Here is a 20,938-nt window from a genome sequence, read left to right as displayed (position 1 = left end):
TCATAAGTACTGGGACACATTCACTCAGTGTATTAAAGTAGTCAAAAGTTGAGTATTAGATCCTATATTCCTAGCAGGCAATGACTACATCAAGCTTGCGACACTGCAAACTCGACGGATGCATTTTGCAGTTTGTTTTGGGTTACATTTTCACCCTAAGGAACTGAATGGTGAATGATAACTGAAGAAATGTTCTGAGTGAGTGGATGTTTCTGAGCACTTCTAAAGTGGGAATTACATCATCATAGCTTCTGTTTGGACTATTCTTTATTTTCTTCTTGTTTCTTACCGGATTGTGATCTCAAAGATCTGATTGAGTTTGCTCTGCAGCAATGTGGCCTGTAAAGAACAAGCAGAGACCAGCATCAGAGTCAGAAATAGAATGAAGCCACAAAATAAAAAATACAAAAGTAAGATAATGGATTGAAAAACTCAACAGTGATATTCAAATCATGCAACGGCAGAATTTAGGTTCTTTAAACATGGGGGTAGAATTATATATTTTTTTACCCTGGCACCGCAGTGGGCAGCTATCTCCTCGAAGGGGGCCTTCTGGAACTTCTCCACCACCTGCCTCCTGCGCTCTCTCTCCTGCTCCTCCATCCCCACACTGTCCACTGAGGAGACACACACACTTCGGTATTGTTGTACTACTGATACAATCACAATGTCCTTGGAGGGACAGATTGATAACGGTCCAATAGAACACTTTACTGTCTGCTAACTCAATGTCCTGCTGCCTGACCAAATGACTCATGAGTGATACAGCGCTGATGGGTACTTACCGATGGCGTTTTTCAGAGTTTCAAATGTGATCTCCTCTGCTGGAGTCCTCTGTAGAATGAGAGAGAGAGAGAGAGAGAGAGAGAGAGAGAGAGAGAGAGTGAGGGACAGAAGAGATGGGGGACATTTTTGGTGTGCATGTGTTTGTGTTTCTCCTTACCTCCTCTTTCTCTGGGCTGTTCCTAGACTCCACCTCCACCTGTAGTGAGATAGTCTCTCCAATGCTCTTCCTCTTGGACAGACGGTCCTCGTCTAGAAAGAGCACAACAATTTAGCTGAAAAATGACCCACGATGAGTACAATGGCTTGGGATTAAAGAGGCAATCTGGAATTCAATCAACAACTAAGTGGTCACCCAGTGACGAAGGTACAGTACACACTATTAACTCAGGTGCATTGTAGAAGAGGTGCAATTCACCTCTTTTTTATTTCCATTCACTCTACAGGCATGGATCAAAACACAGGCTGCGTGCATCGCTGTTCCAAAGGTTAACCATTTCAGTTGGATTACTCCTCATCACCCATCCTTATTGAAGCTACTGATCTTAGTAAGAGTTGAGCACATGTTCTCATGCATGTTGAAAGGTGTGTGTTACCTGTGAACTGAGGGATGTAGGGTGTGGCCAGCCTGTCTGTGTTGTAGCCGCTGCCCCCCAGGACTTCTGTGATCTTAGACTGCTGGAACAGAACATCCCCCTCCAACTTCTCCAGAGAGGCAGGGAGCCTGGGAGACAGGAAAGAAGAGACGCAGAGCACAGAGACCGAAGACAAACGGTAAGAGAGATGGGGGAGAAGAGAGATGAAAGAAGAGGGGGACAGGACAGTGACAGAAGACATGGAAAGACAGAAGGAAGATCAGAGAAGGACTAAACGAGAGGAGACTTCTCCATTTACTCCAGATCTTATTTACTCCACATCTTAAAAGACTGGGGAGATGAAGTATGAAAGCAATATATGGAGGAAAGTAACCCTGCATCCATAAGCTGCACCGCTTTCATCTGTAGAGTTCACAAAAGCCTTGAGGAAGTTCACAGAGCGACAAACAGCAAAGAGCACACAGATACACACACACACACACACACACACACACACACACACACAGAGAACTTAGAATAGCTCTCTTTAAATGCATCACTAAAAGGATTTACGGGTTGAGACGAAAAGGAAGGAAGGTCTGTTAAAAGCTGTGTTGACTGTGGCTGAATGCTTCATGAATCATAAGTGAAATGTCTTTCTAATGGAAAGAACACAAGAGGGCTGTGGGAAGAACAAGAACCCAGACTACTACTCCTATTCACTGAGTAGTGCTGAGCGATTAGTGAACTTCGAGGTCGGTTCGATTCAAAATTGATTTGAATTGGGGTGAACGCTGTAACACAGAATAAAACAATGAATAAAAGTCCCATGTTGGTAGTGACTGCCCATTACTGCTTATCACTAATTAACCATAATTTATTCACATTACTTTACAAAAATATTTCAGTTGTTGTGTATATTACATTTGTTTTAATTGATTAATTGATTATTTCATTCTAAGTCTCATATCTCATATCTATAGAGCTTTGGCCTATGCTGTCTGACAAAATCACAATTTTGTAGTTCTTCAAAGTAAATAAGGCATAACTTTTATAATCATGTATTTTCAGGTAGATACCTCGCGGCGCAACAGCTGCTCTATCTCCTCAAAATCTTGCATCCTTCTGTTTCTTCCGTAGGAGGCATAAAAGAAACACAGACCAGACAAGTAGATGCACAATGGATTATGCTTATTGTAGTTAATTACCACATTTTATGCGATAAACTATGTAGAATATTGGCCTGTTGGAAACTCCCATCGCACAGTTCAGGCTGGATCTGATTTATCTCTAGAGAAACTGTGCAATGTGTGAATTAAGCTTGCAGAAAAAAAGAGGATGAAATGGAATTCAAAATAATTGAACCAATGTCGGTCAATTAGTTGTTTAAAAAAAATTAAATAACAAACATTTCGGTTAATCGCTCAGAACTACCACTGAGACCTATAATATAATATCATACATTGCCTTCAGAAAGTATTCATACTCCTTGACTTATTCCACATTTTGTTGATTTAAAAAAAATCATAATAATTCTTACCCACCTACACATAATACCCCATAATGACAAAGTCAAAACATATTTATTTTTTGGCAAATTTATTGAAAATTAAATGCAGAAATATATCATCTACATAAGTAGTCACACGCATGAGTCAATACTTTGTAGAAGCACCTTTGGCAGCGATTACAGCTATGAGTCTTTCTGGGTAAGTCTAAGAACTTTGCACACCTGGATTGTACAATATTTGCACATTATTCTTGAAAAAATTCCTAAAGCAATTTTCAAGTCTTGACATAGATTTTCAAGCCAATTTAAGTCAAAGCTAACTAGGCCACTCAGGAACATTCAATATTGTCTTGGTAAGCAAACCATTGTATATTTGGCCTTGTGTTTTAGGTTATTGTCCCAGTGTCTGTTGGAAAGCAGACTGAACCAGGTTTTCCTCTAGGATGTTGCCTAGATGTCCACCACCATGCTTGGCTAGTACTCTGTGTTGTGTTGCATTTGCCCCAAACATTACGCTTTGTATTCAGGAAATGAAGTCCATTTCTTTGCCACATTTTCTGCAGTTTTGCTTTAGTGCCTTTTTGCAAACAGAATGCATGTTCTGGAATATTTTTTTCTTAGCTTCCTTCTTTTCACTGTCATTTAGGTTAGTATTGTGGAGTAACTACAATCTTGTTGATCCATCCTCAGTTTTCTCCTATCACAACCATTAAACTCTGTAACTGTTTTAAAGTCACCATTTGCCTCAAGGTGAAATCCCTGAGCGGTTTCCTTCCTATGAGGCAACTGAGTTAGGAAGGACACCTATATCTTCATAGAGTCTGGGTGTATTGATACACCATCCAAAGTGTAATTATTAACTTGACCATACTCAAAATGTGGGAAAGGTCGTAGGGTGTGAATACTTTCTGAAGGCACTGTAGATGCAAATGAATCACTAAATCACACAAAATAATTAATACACTTCAGAAATGACTGTCAACGCAACAAACGTGAGCAAGAAAAAGGAGCTGAACGTAGACTACAGGAAAAGGAGGACCGAACACGCCCCCATTCACATCGACGGGGCTGTAGTGGAGCGGGTCGAGAGCTTCAAGTTCCTTGGTGTCCACATCACCAACAAACTATGATGGTCCAAACACACCAAGACAGTCGTGAAGAGGGCGCGACAATGCCTATTCCCCCTCAGGAGACTGAAAATATTTGGCATGGGTCCCCAGATCCTCAAAAAGTTCTACAGTTGCACCATCGAGAGTATCCTAACCGGTTGCATCACCGCTTGGCATCCGTAAGGTGTTACAGAGGGTAATGCGTATGGCCCAGAACATCACTGGGTCCAAGCTTCCTGCCATCCAGGACCTTTACACTAGGCAGTGTCAGAGGAAGGCCGAAAAAAATGGTCAAAGACTCCAGCCACCCAAGTCATAGACTGTTCACTCTGCTACCACACGGCAGGTGGTACCGGAGCACCAAGACCAGGTCCAAAAGGCTCCTTAACAGATTCAACCCCGAAGCCATAAGACTGCTTAACAGTAAATTAACTGACTACCCAAACTATTTGCATTGGCCCCCACACATTTTTTTTTAATACACTGCAGCTACTCTGTAACGCTCGTCTTCCTCCTCATCTGAGGAGGAGCAAGGATCGGACCAAAATGCAGCGTGGGTTGAATACATAATCATTTTAATAATATCAACGAAGACGAAAAACACTTGATAAACTACAAAACGACGTGAACAGACCTGAACATGAGAACATAAAACATGAACGCACGAACAGGAACGAACGAAACGAAACAGTACCGTGTGGCGAACAAACACAGACACAGCAACAATCACCCACAAACAAACAGTGAGAAACAGTCTACCTTAATATGGTTCTCAATCAGAGGAAACGTAAAACACCTGCCCCTGATTGAGAACCATATCAGGCTAGTTGAATGAACCCAACATAGAAACACATAACATAGAATGCCCACCCAGCTCACGTCCTGACCAACTAAACAATACTAAACAAAGGAAATAAGGTCAGGAACGTGACATACTCGCTGTTTATTATATATGCATAGTCCCTTGTACCCTACCTACATGTACATATTATCTCGACTAACCTGTACCACTGCACATTAAAATCGGTACCCCCTGTTTATAGCCTCGTTATGGTTATTTTATTGTGTTATTTTTTTTAACTTTAGTTTATTTAGTAAATTTCTTAACTCTGATTTTCTTAAAACTGCATTGTTGGTTAAGGGCTTGTAAGTAAACAATTTACGGTAAGTTCTACCTGTTGTATTTGGCGTATGTGAAAAATACAATTTGATTTGAAAATAACTAGGGCTTTACAATGATGGTGAAAACTAGGGAGGAATTGTGGGTTTAAGTGGGTTAAAATCTTCCTAGAAGTTACACAGGGTGCAATATTGGGGAAACATTTCTACTTAAAATATCAAAGGGACGCAAAAGGCACTCGTAGTAGAACAAACCATATCTACATATACAAAAATATAAACACAACATGTGCTGTTCCCATGTTTCATGAGCTGAAATAAAAGATCCTAGAAATGTTCCATATGCAAAAACAGCTTATTTCTCTCAGATTTTGTGCATAAATTTGTTTACATCCCTGTTATTGAGCATTTCTCCTTTGTCAAGATAATCCATCCACCTGACAGATGTGGCATATGAAGAAGCTGATTAAAAGGCATGATAATTACACAGGTGCACCTTGTGCTGAGGACAATAAAAGGCCACTCTAAAAATGTGCAGTTTTGTCACACAACACAATGCCACAGATGTCTCAAGTTTTGAGCGAGTGTGCAATTGGCATGCTGACTGCAGGAATGTCCACCAGAGCTGTTGCCAGAGAATTTAATGTTCATTTCCCTACCATAAGCTGCCTCTAATGTCATTTTAGAGAATTTGGCAGTACGTGCAACTGGCCTCACAACCGTAGACCACATGTAACCACACAAGCCCAGGACCTCCACATCTGGCTTCTTCACCTGCGGAATGATCTGAGACCAACCACCCGGACAGCTGATGAAACTGAGGACTTTTTCTGTCTGTAATAAACCCCTTTTGTGGGGAAAAACTCAATTCTGATTGGCTGGGCCTTGCTCCCCAGTGGGTGGGCCTATGCCCTCCCAGGCCCACCCATGGCAGCGCCCCTGCCCAGTCATATGAAATCCATAGATTAGGGCCTTATGCACACTCTTGGCACTCTCTCGGATTTGTTTAACACTTTTTTGGTTACTACATGATTCCATATGTGTTATTTCATAGTGTTGATGTCTTCACTATTATTCTACAATGTAGAAAATAGTAAAAAATAAAGAAAAACCCTGGAATGAGTAGGTGGGTCCAAACTTTTGAATATACACTGCTCAAAAAAATAAAGGGAACACTTAAACAACACAATGTAACTCCAAGTCAATCACACTTCTGTGAAATCAAACTGTCCACTTAGGAAGCAACACTGATTGACAATAAATTTCACATGCTGTTGTGCAAATGGAATAGACAAAAGGTGGAAATTATAGGCAATTAGCAAGACACCCCCAAAAAAGGAGTGATTCTGCAGGTGGTGACCACAGACCACTTCTCAGTTCCTATGCTTCCTGGCTGATGTTTTGGTCACTTTTGAATGCTGGCGGTGCTCTCATTCTAGTGGTAGCATGAGACGGAGTCTACAACCCACACAAGTGGCTCAGGTAGTGCAGTTCATCCAGGATGGCACATCAATGCGAGCTGTGGCAAAAAGGTTTGCTGTGTCTGTCAGCGTAGTGTCCAGAGCATGGAGGCGCTACCAGGAGACAGGCCAGTACATCAGGAGACGTGGAGGAGGCCGTAGGAGGGCAACAACCCAGCAGCAGGACCGCTACCTCCGCCTTTGTGCAAGGAGGTGCACTGCCAGAGCCCTGCAAAATGACCTCCAGCAGGCCACAAATGTGCATATGTCAGCATATGGTCTCACAAGGGGTCTGAGGATCTCATCTCGGTACCTAATGGCAGTCAGGCTACCTCTGGCGAGCACATGGAGGGCTGTGCAGCCCCACAAAGAAATGCCACCCCACACCATGACTGACCCACCGCCAAACCGGTCATGCTGGAGGATGTTGCAGGCAGCAGAACATTCTCCACGGCGTCTCCAGACTCTGTCACGCCTGTCACATGTGCTCATGTGCTCAGTGTGAACCTGCTTTCATCTGTGAAGAGCACAGGGCGCCAGTGGCGAATTTGCCAATCTTGGTGTTCTCTGGCAAATGCCAAACGTCCTGCACGGTGCTGGGCTGTAAGCACAACCCCCACCTGTGGACGTCGGGCCCTCATACCACCCTCATGGAGTCTGTTTCTGACCGTTTGAGCAGACACATGCACATTTGTGGCCTGCTGGAGGTCATTTTGCAGGGCTCTGGCAGTGCACCTCCTTGCACAAAGGCGGAGGTAGCGGTCCTGCTGCTGGGTTGTTGCCCTCCTACGGCCTCCTCCACGTCTCCTGATGTACTGGCCTGTCTCCTGGTAGCGCCTCCATGCTCTGGACACTACGCTGACAGACACAGCAAACCTTTTTGCCACAGCTCGCATTGATGTGCCATCCTGGATGAACTGCACTACCTGAGCCACTTGTGTGGGTTGTAGACTCCGTCTCATGCTACCACTAGAATGAGAGCACCGCCAGCATTCAAAAGTGACCAAAACATCAGCCAGGAAGCATAGGAACTGAGAAGTGGTCTGTGGTCACCACCTGCAGAATCACTCCTTTTTTGGGGGTGTCTTGCTAATTGCCTATAATTTCCACCTTTTGTCTATTCCATTTGCACAACAGCATGTGAAATTTATTGTCAATCAGTGTTGCTTCCTAAGTGGACAGTTTGATTTCACAGAAGTGTGATTGACTTGGAGTTACATTGTGTTGTTTAAGTGTTCCCTTTATTTTTTTGAGCAGTGTATATATATTATTACATATTTCTGCCATTGGCTCAATGACTGGAAGTCTATGGGAAAAGCTAGCATGTCATTGTGCAAACGCCATTACCAAACACCCCCTCTCCCCCCTCCCCCCACTACCCTCGTCACCACTGCTGTCAAAAAACCTAGGGGAAACACAGCTTTACCTATACCAATCTTAACAAATACCAAAGTGATGTAAACCTACTTGGGGTTTTCTATGAAGACATCCTCAGGGAGAAGGAAGGGCACCTCCTTCTGTCTCATCTCAATCACCTGGGAGGGAGTGAGCAACACACAAGTCATTCATTAGAGGAGTCCTACATCTGCACATTGCAGGCAGAGAGTGGTCTGATGCACACAGGTACCTCGTGTATGTGCTGACAGAAGGTGGGGACGGTGGTGAGTTGACAGATGAGGTTGAGGTAGGCAGCAGAGAGGGCATGGACAGCACAGCGGTTATAGACTGACAGAGACTCCTCGTTGGTTTGAGCCAACTCCTACAGGAGAGAGAGAGAGATCACACTGATAACCTTGGTCCTGGGAGGCTTAAATGTGAGTGAGTGAGTGTGTGTGTGTAGTTACGAGTATATATATATATGTGTATGTGTGTGTGTGTGTGTGTGTGTGTGTGTGTGTGTGTGTGTGTGTGTGTGTGTGTGTGTGTGTGTGTGTGTGTGTGTGTGTGTGTGTGTGTGTGTGTGTGTGTACCTGCAGGGCCAGGGCCAGTCTGATGAGGTCCACCACCACCTCTTCGTTGGCCAGTTCCATGCTGATGAGGGCCAGCAAGGTGTAGAGCGTCTCAAAGTGCTGCGGACCACTGCTCTGCTCCTTACACGCCAAGTAGATGTGGCGGTACAACTGCTGTGCATGCTGGGCATTAGAGAAAGAGAGGAGAGTGAGGCAGGAGGGGGTGGCAGATGGAGAGAGGGAGAGAGAGAGTGAGGAAGGTGGAGAGAGATGGTGATAGAGAGAGCAAGCTGGTGATAGAGAGGTTTACCTTTTTCATGAAAAGGTTGTCCTGTCGAGAGCACTTATCCACTTTCAGTTTGAGAACAGAGATATCTGATATAATGCTGTAGGAGGAGACAGGAAACTAGCATTATTATATGGACAGATACAGAGAGAGTGAAAGCATAGCGCAGTGCTTCTGTAAGGACAGGTCAAGAAGACAAGATGCCTCAAAATGACAAGTGCAAGCCTGAGGAAAGAATGATAGTGACAGAGAGAGAGAAGGGATGACAATCAAAGAGAGACAAAAGCCTGACAGTGAGAGTGAAAGATAAGGACAGAGGGATAGAGAGAAGGACAGAGGGATAGAGAGGTCTGTCTGAGGGGCAGAAATAAAGACAGATTGGGGGGAAGCGAATGAGAGAAAAAGTGAAAGAGTCACAAAGAGCTTGGCCTGAGGAGTGTTCTGACCTGATGCTGGAGAACTTGGGTGTGTTGTCGTGTCTGTCTATAACACTGAGGAGGATGGTGAGCACCAGCAGTCTGACCTCCGGGTCCTCCATCAGAGAGAAGGACAGCAGCGGCTCCAGGAACGAGTTGGGCAGCGCCGTCAGCATGTTGGTGGTCTGGAACCCTGTCGTCACCTGGGGAGAGGGAGGAGAGAGCGTGGGGAGGGGAGGGAGGAGGAGGAAGAAAGATTTAAAGAAAGAAAGAGGAAGATTGATGTAGGCCAGTTGACAGAAACCTACACATGCACACATAGTTTGGTGACTACTGAGAAGTCTCTAATGTTAATGTCTCACCTGAACCAGTGACTTCAGCAGCATGATCTGGATCATCCTGGTCCCTTCACAACCCCTTCAAATAAAAAACGTTGTCAGGAAAGTGTGAGAGTGTGCGTGAGTGTGCGTGTGAGTGTGTGTGTGTCCTCACCCTGAGCCTGCGTTGGTGAGTGCGGGGTGTACCCCTGGTACAGGAATCTTGCCCATGATGAAGAGCATGACCTCGGAGCGCTGGTATGTAGGGAGGGTGTTCGCAAACGACCCTGGAGAGTTACAAATAGTTCAAATGAAAGTCAATATTTTGGTAGTTATAGATCTTGAAAACTTGACTGCTGACATGCAAAACATTTTGGGACTATATCAGCAATGGACTAATGAAACAAATACCAAACATTGTTTTTGGGTGGAATTTTTCTTTAAGGAGAGACTGGCTGCAAATCTAGTGTGTGTGTGGACAATCACACACACACTGACCAATAGTCCTGATGACGGCTTCCTGTAGCTGTCTCTCCTCATGTGTTTTGATGATCTTGATGCCAATGTTTCCGCTGGCGTCGTAGGAGCCAGTCAGCTCGTAGTCCACACTGAGACGCAGCTGCCTTAGCAGAGTGTTAAACACCTCCAACACAGTGGGGCCTGACACACACACACACACACACACACACACACACACACACACACACACACACACACACACACACACACACACACACACACACACACACGAGAAAGAACCCCATACACTTTCAATGATAACACACCTCTCTCTGGTGGACAGATTATAATAGTGAATGAAGTGTGAAGAAAATGTGATCTGGACACGCAAGCCAGGACAAGGTGTGTGTGTGTGTGTGTGTGTGTGTGTGGCAGACCTCTATCTACCCACCTACAGAGCCACTGGAAGCAATGGCTGCAGCCTCCAGGAGGACCTCCACTATCCCAGCACGCACTGTGGCTGAATTTTTACTGTTGGCATCCAGGTGACCTAGCAGCTGCTGGATGACCAGGTGAGAGTGCTGCGACTGGAGGAGGGGGAGAAAGTGAGAGGGAGCGAGAAGGAGCGAAACAGGGCAAAAGAGGGAGAGAGAGAGAATTAATTTCCAACCACTTTATTGGGTCAATATAAAAACAGCCGTACATCAAAGCAACACAGAGAGTGGGAGTGAGAAGTAACTAGGATTTCAGTTGAATTGGGGTGAAAGTATGAGGTTGTTCTGAGAGATGGGGGAGGATACAAAAAGCACTTTAGGTTGACTGACTTTTCTGCTATTTGACCATCCAAAGGTAACAGCTGCCAGAGAGAGGGAGGGAGGGAGCGAGAGGGAGAGAGGGAGGGAGGGAGAGAGGGCGGGAGGACAGAAGGAAGGAACGGAGAGAGTGAGGAATAGAGGGAGTAGAAGTGACTCACCTGGATAGAGTACATGATGATCTTAAAGCAGCGGACTGCAAAGGTCTTCCCCTCCCACAGAGAGTGGTTATCTAAGTGCCTGGAGTGAGAGAACAAGCGTGAGAGACAGAACAGAGACAGAAAGAGTCAACGTGAAAGTTACAAAGTACAGACAGAAGACAGACAGACAGAGAGAGAGATAACTGGCTCTTGACAGAACATTCCCCACAGAACCATGCTGCATCTTAGTCACAATGTGACAGCGATACACCGCACTAGTCCACTAATACACAGCAATAGTCCGCTAAAACACAGCACTAGTCCGCTAATACACAGCACTAGTCCGCTAATACACAGCACTAGTCCGCTAATACACAGCACTAGTCCGCTAATACACAGCACTAGTCCGCTAATACACAGCACTAGTCCGCTAATACACAGCACTAGTCCGCTAATACACAGCACTAGTCCGCTAATACACAGCACTAGTCCGCTAATACACAGCACTAGTCCGCTAATACACAGCACTAGTCCGCTAATACACAGCACTAGTCCGCTAATACACAGCACTAATCCACGAACTAATCCACGAACTAATCCACTAATACACAGCACTAGTCCACTAATAAACAGCACTAGTCCACTAATAAACAGAACTAATCCACTAATAAACAGCACTAGTCCACTTATAAACAGCACTAATCCACTAATAAACAGCACTAGTCCACTTATAAACAGCACTAATCCGCTAATAAACAGCACTAGTCCGCTAATACACAGCACTAGTCCACTAATACACAGCACTAGTCCGCTAATAAACAGCACTAGTCCGCTAATAAACAGCACTAGTCCGCTAATACACAGCACTAGTCCACTAATACACAGCACTAGTCCACTAATACACAGCACTAGTCCACTAATACACAGCACTAGTCCACTAATACACAGCACTAGTCCACTAATACACAGCACTAGTCCACTAATACACAGCACTAGTCCACCAATACACAGCACTAGTCCACCAATACACAGAACTAGTCCGCTAATACACAGCACTAGTCCACCAATACACAGCAATAGTCCGCTAATACACAGCACTAGTCCGCTAATACACAGCACTAGTCCGCTAATACACAGCACTAGTCCGCTAATACACAGCACTAGTCCGCTAATACACAGCACTAGTCCGCTAATACACAGCACTAGTCCGCTAATACACAGCACTAGTCCGCTAATACACAGCACTAGTCCGCTAATAAACAGCACTAGTCCGCTAATAAACAGCACTAGTCCACTAATACACAGCACTAGTCCACTAATACACAGCACTAGTCCGCTAATACACAGCACTAGTCCGCTAATACACAGCACTAGTCCGCTAATACACAGCACTAGTCCGCTAATAAACAGCACTAGTCCGCTAATAAACAGCACTAGTCCGCTAATAAACAGCACTAGTCCACTAATACACAGCACTAGTCCACTAATACACAGCACTAGTCCACTAATACACAGCACTAGTCCACTAATACACAGCACTAGTCCACTAATACACAGCACTAGTCCACCAATACACAGCACTAGTCCACCAATACACAGCACGAGTCCACTAATACACAGCACTAGTCCACTAATACACAGCACTAGTCCACTAATACACAGCACTAGTCCGCTAATAAACAGCACTAGTCCACTAATAAACAGAACTAGTCCGCTAATACACAGCACTAGTCCACTAACACACAGCACGAGTCCACTAATACACAGCACTAGTCCACTAATACACAGCACTAGTCCACTAATACACAGCACTAGTCCACTAATACACAGCACTAGTCCACTAATACACAGCACTAGTCCACCAATACACAGCACTAGTCCACCAATACACAGCACGAGTCCACCAATACACAGCACGAGTCCACTAATACACAGCACGAGTCCACTAATACACAGCACGAGTCCACTAATACACAGCACGAGTCCACTAATACACAGCACGAGTCCACTAATACACAGCACTAGTCCACTAATACACAGCACTAGTCCACTAATACACAGCACTAGTCCACTAATACACAGCACTAGTCCACTAATACACAGTACGAGTCCACTAATACACAGCACTAGTCCACTAATACACAGCACTAGTCCACTAATACACAGCACTAGTCCACTAATACACAGCACTAGTCCACTAATACACAGAACTAGTCCACTAATACACAGAACTAGTCCACTAATACACAGAACTAGTCCACTAATACACAGAACTAGTCCACTAACACACAGAACTAGTCCACTAACACACAGAACTAGTCCACTAACACACAGGACTAATCCACTAACACACAGAACTAATCCACTAACACACAGGACTAATCCACTAACACACAGAACTAATCCACTAACACACAGAACTAGTCCACTAACACACAGAACTAGTCCACTAACACAGCACTAGTCCACTAATACACAGAACTAATACACTAATACACAGCACTAGTCCACTAAGGCACAGCACCAACGCGCAGCACTAGTCCACCAACGCGCAGCACTAGTCCACCAACGCGCAGCACTAGTCCACTAATACACAGAACGAATACACTAATACACAGAACTAATCCACAGAACTAGTCCACTAAGGCACAGCACCAACGAGCAGCACTAGTCCACCAACACGCAGCACTAGTCCACCAACGTGCAGCACTAGTCCACCAACACAGCACTAGTCCACCAACGTGCAGCACTAGTCCACCAACACAGCACTAGTCCACTAATACACAGAACGAATACACTAATCCACAGAACTAGTCCACTAAGGCACAGCACCAACGTGCAGCACTAGTCCACCAATACGCAGCACTAGTCCACCAACGTGCAGCACTAGTCCACCAACACAGCACTAGTCCACCAACGTGCAGCACTAGTCCACCAACACAGCACTAGTCCACTAATACACAGAACGAATACACAGAACTAGTCCACTAATACACAGAACGAATACACTAATACACAGAACTAATCCACAGAACTAGTCCACTAAGGCACAGCACCAACGTGCAGCACTAGTCCACCAACGCGCAGCACTAGTCCAAAGTACTAGTCCACAAGTCCACAGGACTAGTTCACAGCACTAGTCCACAAGTCCACAGCTCTAGTCCACAGCACTAGTCCACAAGTCCACAGCCCTAGTCCACAGCCCTAGTCCACTAGTCCACAGCCCTAGTACACTAGTCCACAGCCCTAGTACACTAGTCCACAGCCCTAGTCCACAGCCCTAGTCCACTAAAACAGAGGGGACCAGGTCTTACATGAGTACTGGTGTGACAGCGTTCTTGATGTTGCCGTAGGCGGCCCGTCCCAGCAGCTCTCTGAAACAGCGCTCCGTCAGCTCTGCCGGACTCTCCTTCTCTTTCTCTGACGCCTGCAGGGGAGAGGGGGAGCGGCTAGAGAGACCGAGAGAGAGGAAGGGAGGGTGAAAGGAAGAAGGTGAGAGAGAGACCGAGGGTGAAGAAGGTAGGACGAATGAAGGAGAGGGAGAGAGGAGGCAGGGAGAGAAGGAGTAAGAGAGGAGGCAGGGAGAGAAGGAGTAAGAGAGGAGGCAGGGAGAGAAGGAGTAAGAGAGGAGGCAGGGAGAGAAGGAGTAAGAGAGGAGGCAGGGAGAGAAGGAGTAAGAGAGGAGCAGAAATATATTTGAGTCAACGAAAACACTTTCACACGCTTTCGACACACACATAAAAATCACACAAACAAGGGTGTTGTGTCCTTGCTGGCGTATACCTGCCTGAGGCACTTTTCCCTCTCTGTTGCTGTTTGTAATGAGGACAGAGTGTTTATGGTGACTGCACTTGAATTGGTGAGCGTGTATGCGTGTGTGTGTGTACACGTGAATGTGAAAGAGAGCAAGAGTGTGTGTGAGCATAAAGTGTTAATGTGCTTGTGTGTATGTGCAACAGTATGTTTGTATAATTTGCATTGAAGCCCTCTTCTCCCTCCTCTCTCTCCCTCTCAGGCTTTCCATAGTTAAAGCGTTCTCCTCAGCTGAGCGGAACTCTTCTCTGTTCTACTCTCTTCCACGCCTGGCATCAGGTGGTCCTCCAATAACATAATTTATTAACCACACACGCCTTTCTTCTCGCCCCCCCACCACCAGCACCACTGAAGAAGAGGTCATGGGACTTCCCGTCTCTGTATGGGTCCCGTCTCTGTAGAACTCCCTCATTAGCAGCCATGCTCTTACTGTAAACGTCCCCGAAAATATTAGATATCAAACATGCAATTGTAAATTATTCAAAACAAAACAAAATCTGCCACAACACATGGATAGCAGCATTTTCATCTATTCAACATGTGGGTAATGCTGTATGAAGGTAGAGAAAATAAAACGATATGTTCCTCACCATTAATGAACCAATAAATACACCAAGAGAAGGTACACAGCAGATTGGTATCAGCGACCTTTCAATAAGCCTAGCATTTCCTTAACAAGTTAAAAACAATCAGTGAGTGACGAGATAAATGTCTCTGTCCTCACGTTTACCTGTATTTATTTATTCATTCTGCAAGTCCGCTGAGAGGACAATCTCTTTCTTGTGGGAGACCTATTTCCAGCCTTACAATAAATTAAGATTTCTAGTTTGAATGTCCTTTGAATTACATGATCAAAGGAAGACATAACCACATTGTAGAAGTTAATTAGCTAGTGTGCTAGCCCCTGCAGGCCTACTAGAGCTGGCCGATAAGGACAAAAAATGATATCACGATAAACTGACAGAATTTTTTACGATACTGATAAATTGAATGATAAATGTATAACATGAAATGTGCACCAGTAACTTCTTTATATTACCATTAAAACGACTACTACTGGCTACTTTGAATGATGTGCTTTCAATTGTCCTGTTAGCAATAGTCCATATGAGCAGACTTCTTTCCTTTCTAACGCCACAGTCCTCTAATAAAGGCTACACAGATGACACAATCGCTAGTGCGCGCCACACTGCTCTTTCCCACTGGGACAAAAGGAACACTACAGACACTGGAGGGCTGAGCACGCCCCCATTCACATCCACCAAGTTGTGGTGGAGACGGTCGAGAGCTTCATGTTCCTCAGTGTCCACATCACTAAAGATCTATCATGGTGCAAACACACCAACACAGTCGTGAAGAGAGTACGACAACGCCTCTTCCCCCTCAGGAGGCGGAGAAGGTTTGGCATGGGTCTTCAAATCCTCATAAAGTTCTACAGCTGCACCATTGAGAGCATCTTGACTGGCTGCATCAATGCTTGGTACGGCAACTGCTCGGTATTCGACCGCAAGGCGCTACAGAGTGTAGTGCGTATGGCCCAGTACATCACTGGGACCGAGCACCCTGCCATCAAGGACCTCTATACCAGGCTGTGCCAGAGAAAGGCCCTAAAAATGGTAAAAGACTCCAGCCATCCAAGTCACAGTCTGTTCTCTCTGCTAGCGCCAGAAGCCATGAGACTGCTAAATGGCTTGCCGGACTTTCTGCTTTTCACCCCCTACCTACATGGACATCAATCAATCAATCACCTAACCAAACCTACATATTATCTCAATCAATCACCCCAAGTACCTCGTGCCCCAGTACACCCGCTCAGTGCCGGTAATCCTTGTATATAGCCTCGTTATTGTGTTTCTATTTTCTTTTGATCTATTTGTAAAAAAATATATAATAATTGAACTGCATTGCTGGGAAAGGGCTCGTAAGTAAATATTTCACGGTAAAGTCTACAGTTGTTGTATTCAGTGCATGTGACAAATACAATTCAATTGTATTTATCGTGGTTATCGATATCAGTAAAATGCCTGCGATAAACGGTCGGTTCTGTCAGTATTGATCATTTTTGGTTTATAGTCCAAGCTCTAAGACCTACTGCTGTTGTCTGTGGCCAGTAATAATAGTTATTAGCCAGTATCATAGTCCCAGTACTACTGCTGTTGTCTGTGGCCAGGAATAATAGTTATTAGCCAGTATCATAGTCCCAGTACTACTGCTGTTATCTGTGGCCAGTGATAATATGGAGAGTTCAGCAGGAGAGCTATTGGAGGACACAGCAGGACCAGACAGGGGACTGACGGATCTACTGAGGCCTAAGGAACAGAAGGAAATGGCCTAGGCTCTTTCTAGGTTAACTGTTTGCGCCATCTTTCCTTTGCTGACTATCTTTCATTCTTTCTCAAAAAATCTGAGGCTCTCTCTCTCTCAATTCAATTTCAATTTAAGGGGCTTTATTGGCATGGGAAACATATGTTAACATTGCCAAAGCAAGTGAAATAGATAATAAACAAAAGTGAAATAAACAATACAATTTAACAGCAAACATTACACTCACAAAAGTTCCAAAAGAATAAAGACATTTAAAATGTCATATTATGTCTATATACAGTGTTGTAATGATGTGAAAAAAGGGAAAATAAATCAACATAAATATAGGTCTCTCTCTCGGATTTATTGGCGTCAGTGTGATTCAGTGCATGTGGAGACCTGCCAAAAACTGGATGGAGGCAGTCTGGCTCTACACTACCCTCTCCATCCCCCTCTCCCTCTCCCAGCATCTCTGCCACATTGCTCCCTCTTTCCTCTCCAGGACTCATTTGCTCCCTCAGTATTGTAGATGCATTTAATTATTTGTCTCCATATTTCTTAATCACTTTGAGTCAATCATTACCTACCTCTCTCATCTTCTCTTCCTCCATTCCTTTCCCCATCCCTCCATCTCTCCCCCCCTCCCACGTTTACTCTGTTTGTCCTTGGATGCAGTGCTGAAGACATGGCCTTGAGGTAACTGGACTGTCAGTGACATCAATCACAGATGAGTGGATAACAGCTGGCTGGCAGTGTCAACACAAACACCACCTGACCTGGACTAGCACACATGCGCAACCACCCACCCAAAGCTACAATGACTCATCAACAGCAACTCCACTCTCCAGTCCTTGTAGGCCTGGACTTTCAAACCTCTCGCTCACAACATGGATGAGCTATTTGAACATAGACATATGTCTTCCTGTCAGGCGGTCACTTCTCTACAACCTCTTCGTAGTTTTCTAATATAATTAACTACCAAGGAAACGGTTACTAATGACCCTGCCCCTGACCGCTAGCCTCTTGATAACCCCTTACATTGACCCCTCACCTCTCAGTGCCCTCTCCACTCTGCAGGTTGAAGAGCAGTGAGGGAACGATCTTGTCCATGTGCTGGGGGTCCCAGATGTTAGACTGTAGGTCATCATTCACCGTCTTCCTCACAACCCCCTGCAGACCATTTATCCCAGCCATACGGATCCTGTAGAGAAGAGAAAGGGGACAAATGAATGAATCAACCAACCAATTAGTCAGTCTCTTGATATTAATCGAGGATAATTTAATCTTAAAATCACTCTCCCCATCAGGAAGATTTGTAACAAAGTAATCAAGTATAAGACAGTACAGGTACATCGATCAATATCTACAATAGGGCTGATCCCATTTAGTCAACTGGTCGATTGTTCGTTCGATAGGCTGTTGGTCAACCGAGATTTCTTTAGTCGAGCAGTTTTTCATGGCACACGAGACACCGGTCTGATTCACGCCCTTCTCTGTGGACTAATCCATTGAGGAGGCCGCGGGGATGCGGGGATGGTCCAAGAATAAGAGGAGTTTACCGTTCTCATTATCGGAGTGGACACGTTGTTTCCAGGGCTCACAACCTTTGCTACACTTGTGAGAAACAAGATTAGGATTATTTCATTCCATTTAGGAGTTTTGTCAATTTATTCATTGTCCTTTGTTTGGAGCGCTCCTGTCTATGTTGAGTACATTTACATTTGAGTCATTTAGAAGGCACTCTTATCCAGAGCGACTGACAATAGTGAGTAGTGAGAATACATTTGTATTTTTTTGTACTTTTCCATACTGTAACGACAAGCACCTGATTACACATATAGAAGTATGCCTAGGCAACCTGGCCTGTGCGCAAATGTAAGTCTATAAATGTGCCCATTTGGGGATGTCTGATAGTATTTCTGATTGTCTTAACTCACCACCACTAAATCAGTTGTGGAGCTTCTCAAAGTAATTTTTTCTTCACCTCAATTAGCAAGTAAACAAACTGTTTTTAGAATGACAATAGTTCCTCTAGGGCGGACCCCGTTTAGTCGACTGGTCGATTGTTTGGTTGATAGGCTGTTGGTCAACCGAGATCTCATTAGTCGAGCAGTAGCAAAAAAATATTATAATAATCATCATCACGGTGTACAAGAAACCTGTCTGATTCGTGCATGTCTGAGCGGACTGATCCATTGTGGAGGCTGTGGGGATGGCACAGTCCATCAGTCTAAAAAGCCATTGGTGGGCCTGTGAGGGCACAGGTCCACCCACTTGAGAACCAGGTCCACCCACTGGGGAGCGGGCCCAGCCAATCAGAATGAGTTTTTACCCACAAAAGGGCTTTATTACAGACAGAAATAATCCACAGTTTCATCAGCTCTCCGGGTGGTTGGTCTCGGATCATCCCGCAGGTGAAGAAGCCAGATGTGGAGGTCCTGGGCTGGTGTGGTTACACGTGGTCTGCGGTTGTGAGGCCGGTTGCACGTACTGCCTAATTCTTGGCTTATGGTAGAGAAATGAACATTAAATTCTCTAGCAACAGCTCTGGTGGACATTCCTGTAGTTAGCATACCAATTGCGCGCTCCCTCAAAATGTAGGCATCTGTGACATTGTGTTGTGTGACAAACCTGCACATTTAAGAGTCGTCTATTATTGTCCCCAGCACAAGGGGCACCTGTGTAATGATAATGCTATTCAGCTTCTTGATACGCCACACCGGTCAGGTGGATGGATTATCTTGGCAAAGGATAATTGCTCACTAACAGGGATGTAAACAAATTTGTGAACAAAACTTGAGCGAAATAAGCTTCTTGTGCATCTGGAAAATGTATGCAATCTTTATTTCAGCTCATTAAACATGGGCTCAACACTTTATATGTTGCGTTTTATTTTTTTCCTGTACACACACACACACACACACACACAACACAGTAGCAGTCAAACGTTTGGACACATCTACTCATTCAAGGGTTTTTCTTTATTTTGACTATTTTCTACATTATAGAATAATAGTGAAGACATCAAAACTATGAAACAACACATACGTAATCATGTAGTAACCAAAAATATATATATTTTAGATTCTTCACAGTAGCCACCCTTTGCCTTGACAGCTTTGCACACGCTTGGCATTCTCTCAACCAGCTTCACCTGGAATGCTTTTCCAACAGTCTTGAAGGAGTTCACACATATTCTGAGCACTTGTTGGCTGCTTTTCCTTCACTCTGCAGCCCAACTCATCCCAAACCATCTCAATTAGGTTGAGATCAGGTGATCGTGGAAGCCAGGTCATCTGATGCAGCTCTACATCACTCTCCTTCTTGGTCAAATAGCCCTTACACAGCCTGGAGGTGTGTTTGTCATTGTCCTGTTGAAAAACAAATGATAGTCCCACTAAGCGCAAACCAGATGGGATGTCCTATTGCTGCAGAATGCTTTGGAGCCATGCTGGTTAATGGTTAAGTGTGCCTTGAATTCTAAATAAATCACAGACAGTGTCACCAGCAAAGTACCCCCACACCATCACACCACCTCCTCCATGCTTCACGGTGAACCACACATGCGGAGATCATCCTTTCACCTACTCTGTGTCTCACAAAGACACGGCAGTTGGAACTTAACATCTAAAATTTGGACTCATCAGACCAAAAGGACAGATTTCAACCGGTCTAATGTCCATTGCTCGTGTTTCTTGGCCCAAGCAAGTGTCTTCTTCTTATTTCTGTCCTTTACTAGTGGTTTCTTCGCAGCAATTCAACCATGAAGGCCTGATTCATGCAGTCTCCTCTGAACAGTTGATGTTGTGATGCGTCTGTTACTTGAACTCTGTAAAGCATTTATTTGGGCTGCAATTTCTGAGGCTGGTAACTATAATGAATTTAT

At 44.7% G+C, this 20,938-nt stretch overlaps 1 protein-coding gene across 3 annotated transcripts in view; it reads right to left on the bottom strand.

Annotated features, from left to right (window-relative positions):
- LOC139582810 (protein EFR3 homolog B) overlaps nucleotides 1-20,938 on the bottom strand; it is a 61,653-nt gene that overhangs the window by 6,872 nt on the left and 33,843 nt on the right. For all 3 annotated transcript variants that reach the window (XM_071413163.1, XM_071413162.1, XM_071413164.1), the window contains 17 exons: nucleotides 18,104-18,253; nucleotides 14,250-14,384; nucleotides 10,957-11,035; nucleotides 10,435-10,570; nucleotides 10,023-10,184; nucleotides 9,700-9,811; nucleotides 9,570-9,624; nucleotides 9,238-9,410; nucleotides 8,816-8,891; nucleotides 8,527-8,688; nucleotides 8,184-8,315; nucleotides 8,024-8,091; nucleotides 1,380-1,507; nucleotides 944-1,035; nucleotides 786-834; nucleotides 511-617; nucleotides 290-339 (listed from right to left, as the gene is read on the bottom strand). In XM_071413163.1, the coding sequence (XP_071269264.1) occupies nucleotides 290-339; nucleotides 511-617; nucleotides 786-834; nucleotides 944-1,035; nucleotides 1,380-1,507; nucleotides 8,024-8,091; nucleotides 8,184-8,315; nucleotides 8,527-8,688; nucleotides 8,816-8,891; nucleotides 9,238-9,410; nucleotides 9,570-9,624; nucleotides 9,700-9,811; nucleotides 10,023-10,184; nucleotides 10,435-10,570; nucleotides 10,957-11,035; nucleotides 14,250-14,384; nucleotides 18,104-18,253 (1,866 nt within the window). The remainder of the gene's footprint in view (nucleotides 1-289; nucleotides 340-510; nucleotides 618-785; nucleotides 835-943; nucleotides 1,036-1,379; nucleotides 1,508-8,023; nucleotides 8,092-8,183; nucleotides 8,316-8,526; nucleotides 8,689-8,815; nucleotides 8,892-9,237; nucleotides 9,411-9,569; nucleotides 9,625-9,699; nucleotides 9,812-10,022; nucleotides 10,185-10,434; nucleotides 10,571-10,956; nucleotides 11,036-14,249; nucleotides 14,385-18,103; nucleotides 18,254-20,938) is intronic.

Source organism: Salvelinus alpinus, chromosome 8, assembly GCF_045679555.1.
Source record: "Salvelinus alpinus chromosome 8, SLU_Salpinus.1, whole genome shotgun sequence".
In the NCBI taxonomy this organism is placed as follows: Eukaryota; Metazoa; Chordata; class Actinopteri; order Salmoniformes; family Salmonidae; genus Salvelinus; species Salvelinus alpinus.
Note: the sequence above shows the minus strand (reverse complement) of the source record. Positions and strands in the feature narration are given on the sequence as shown.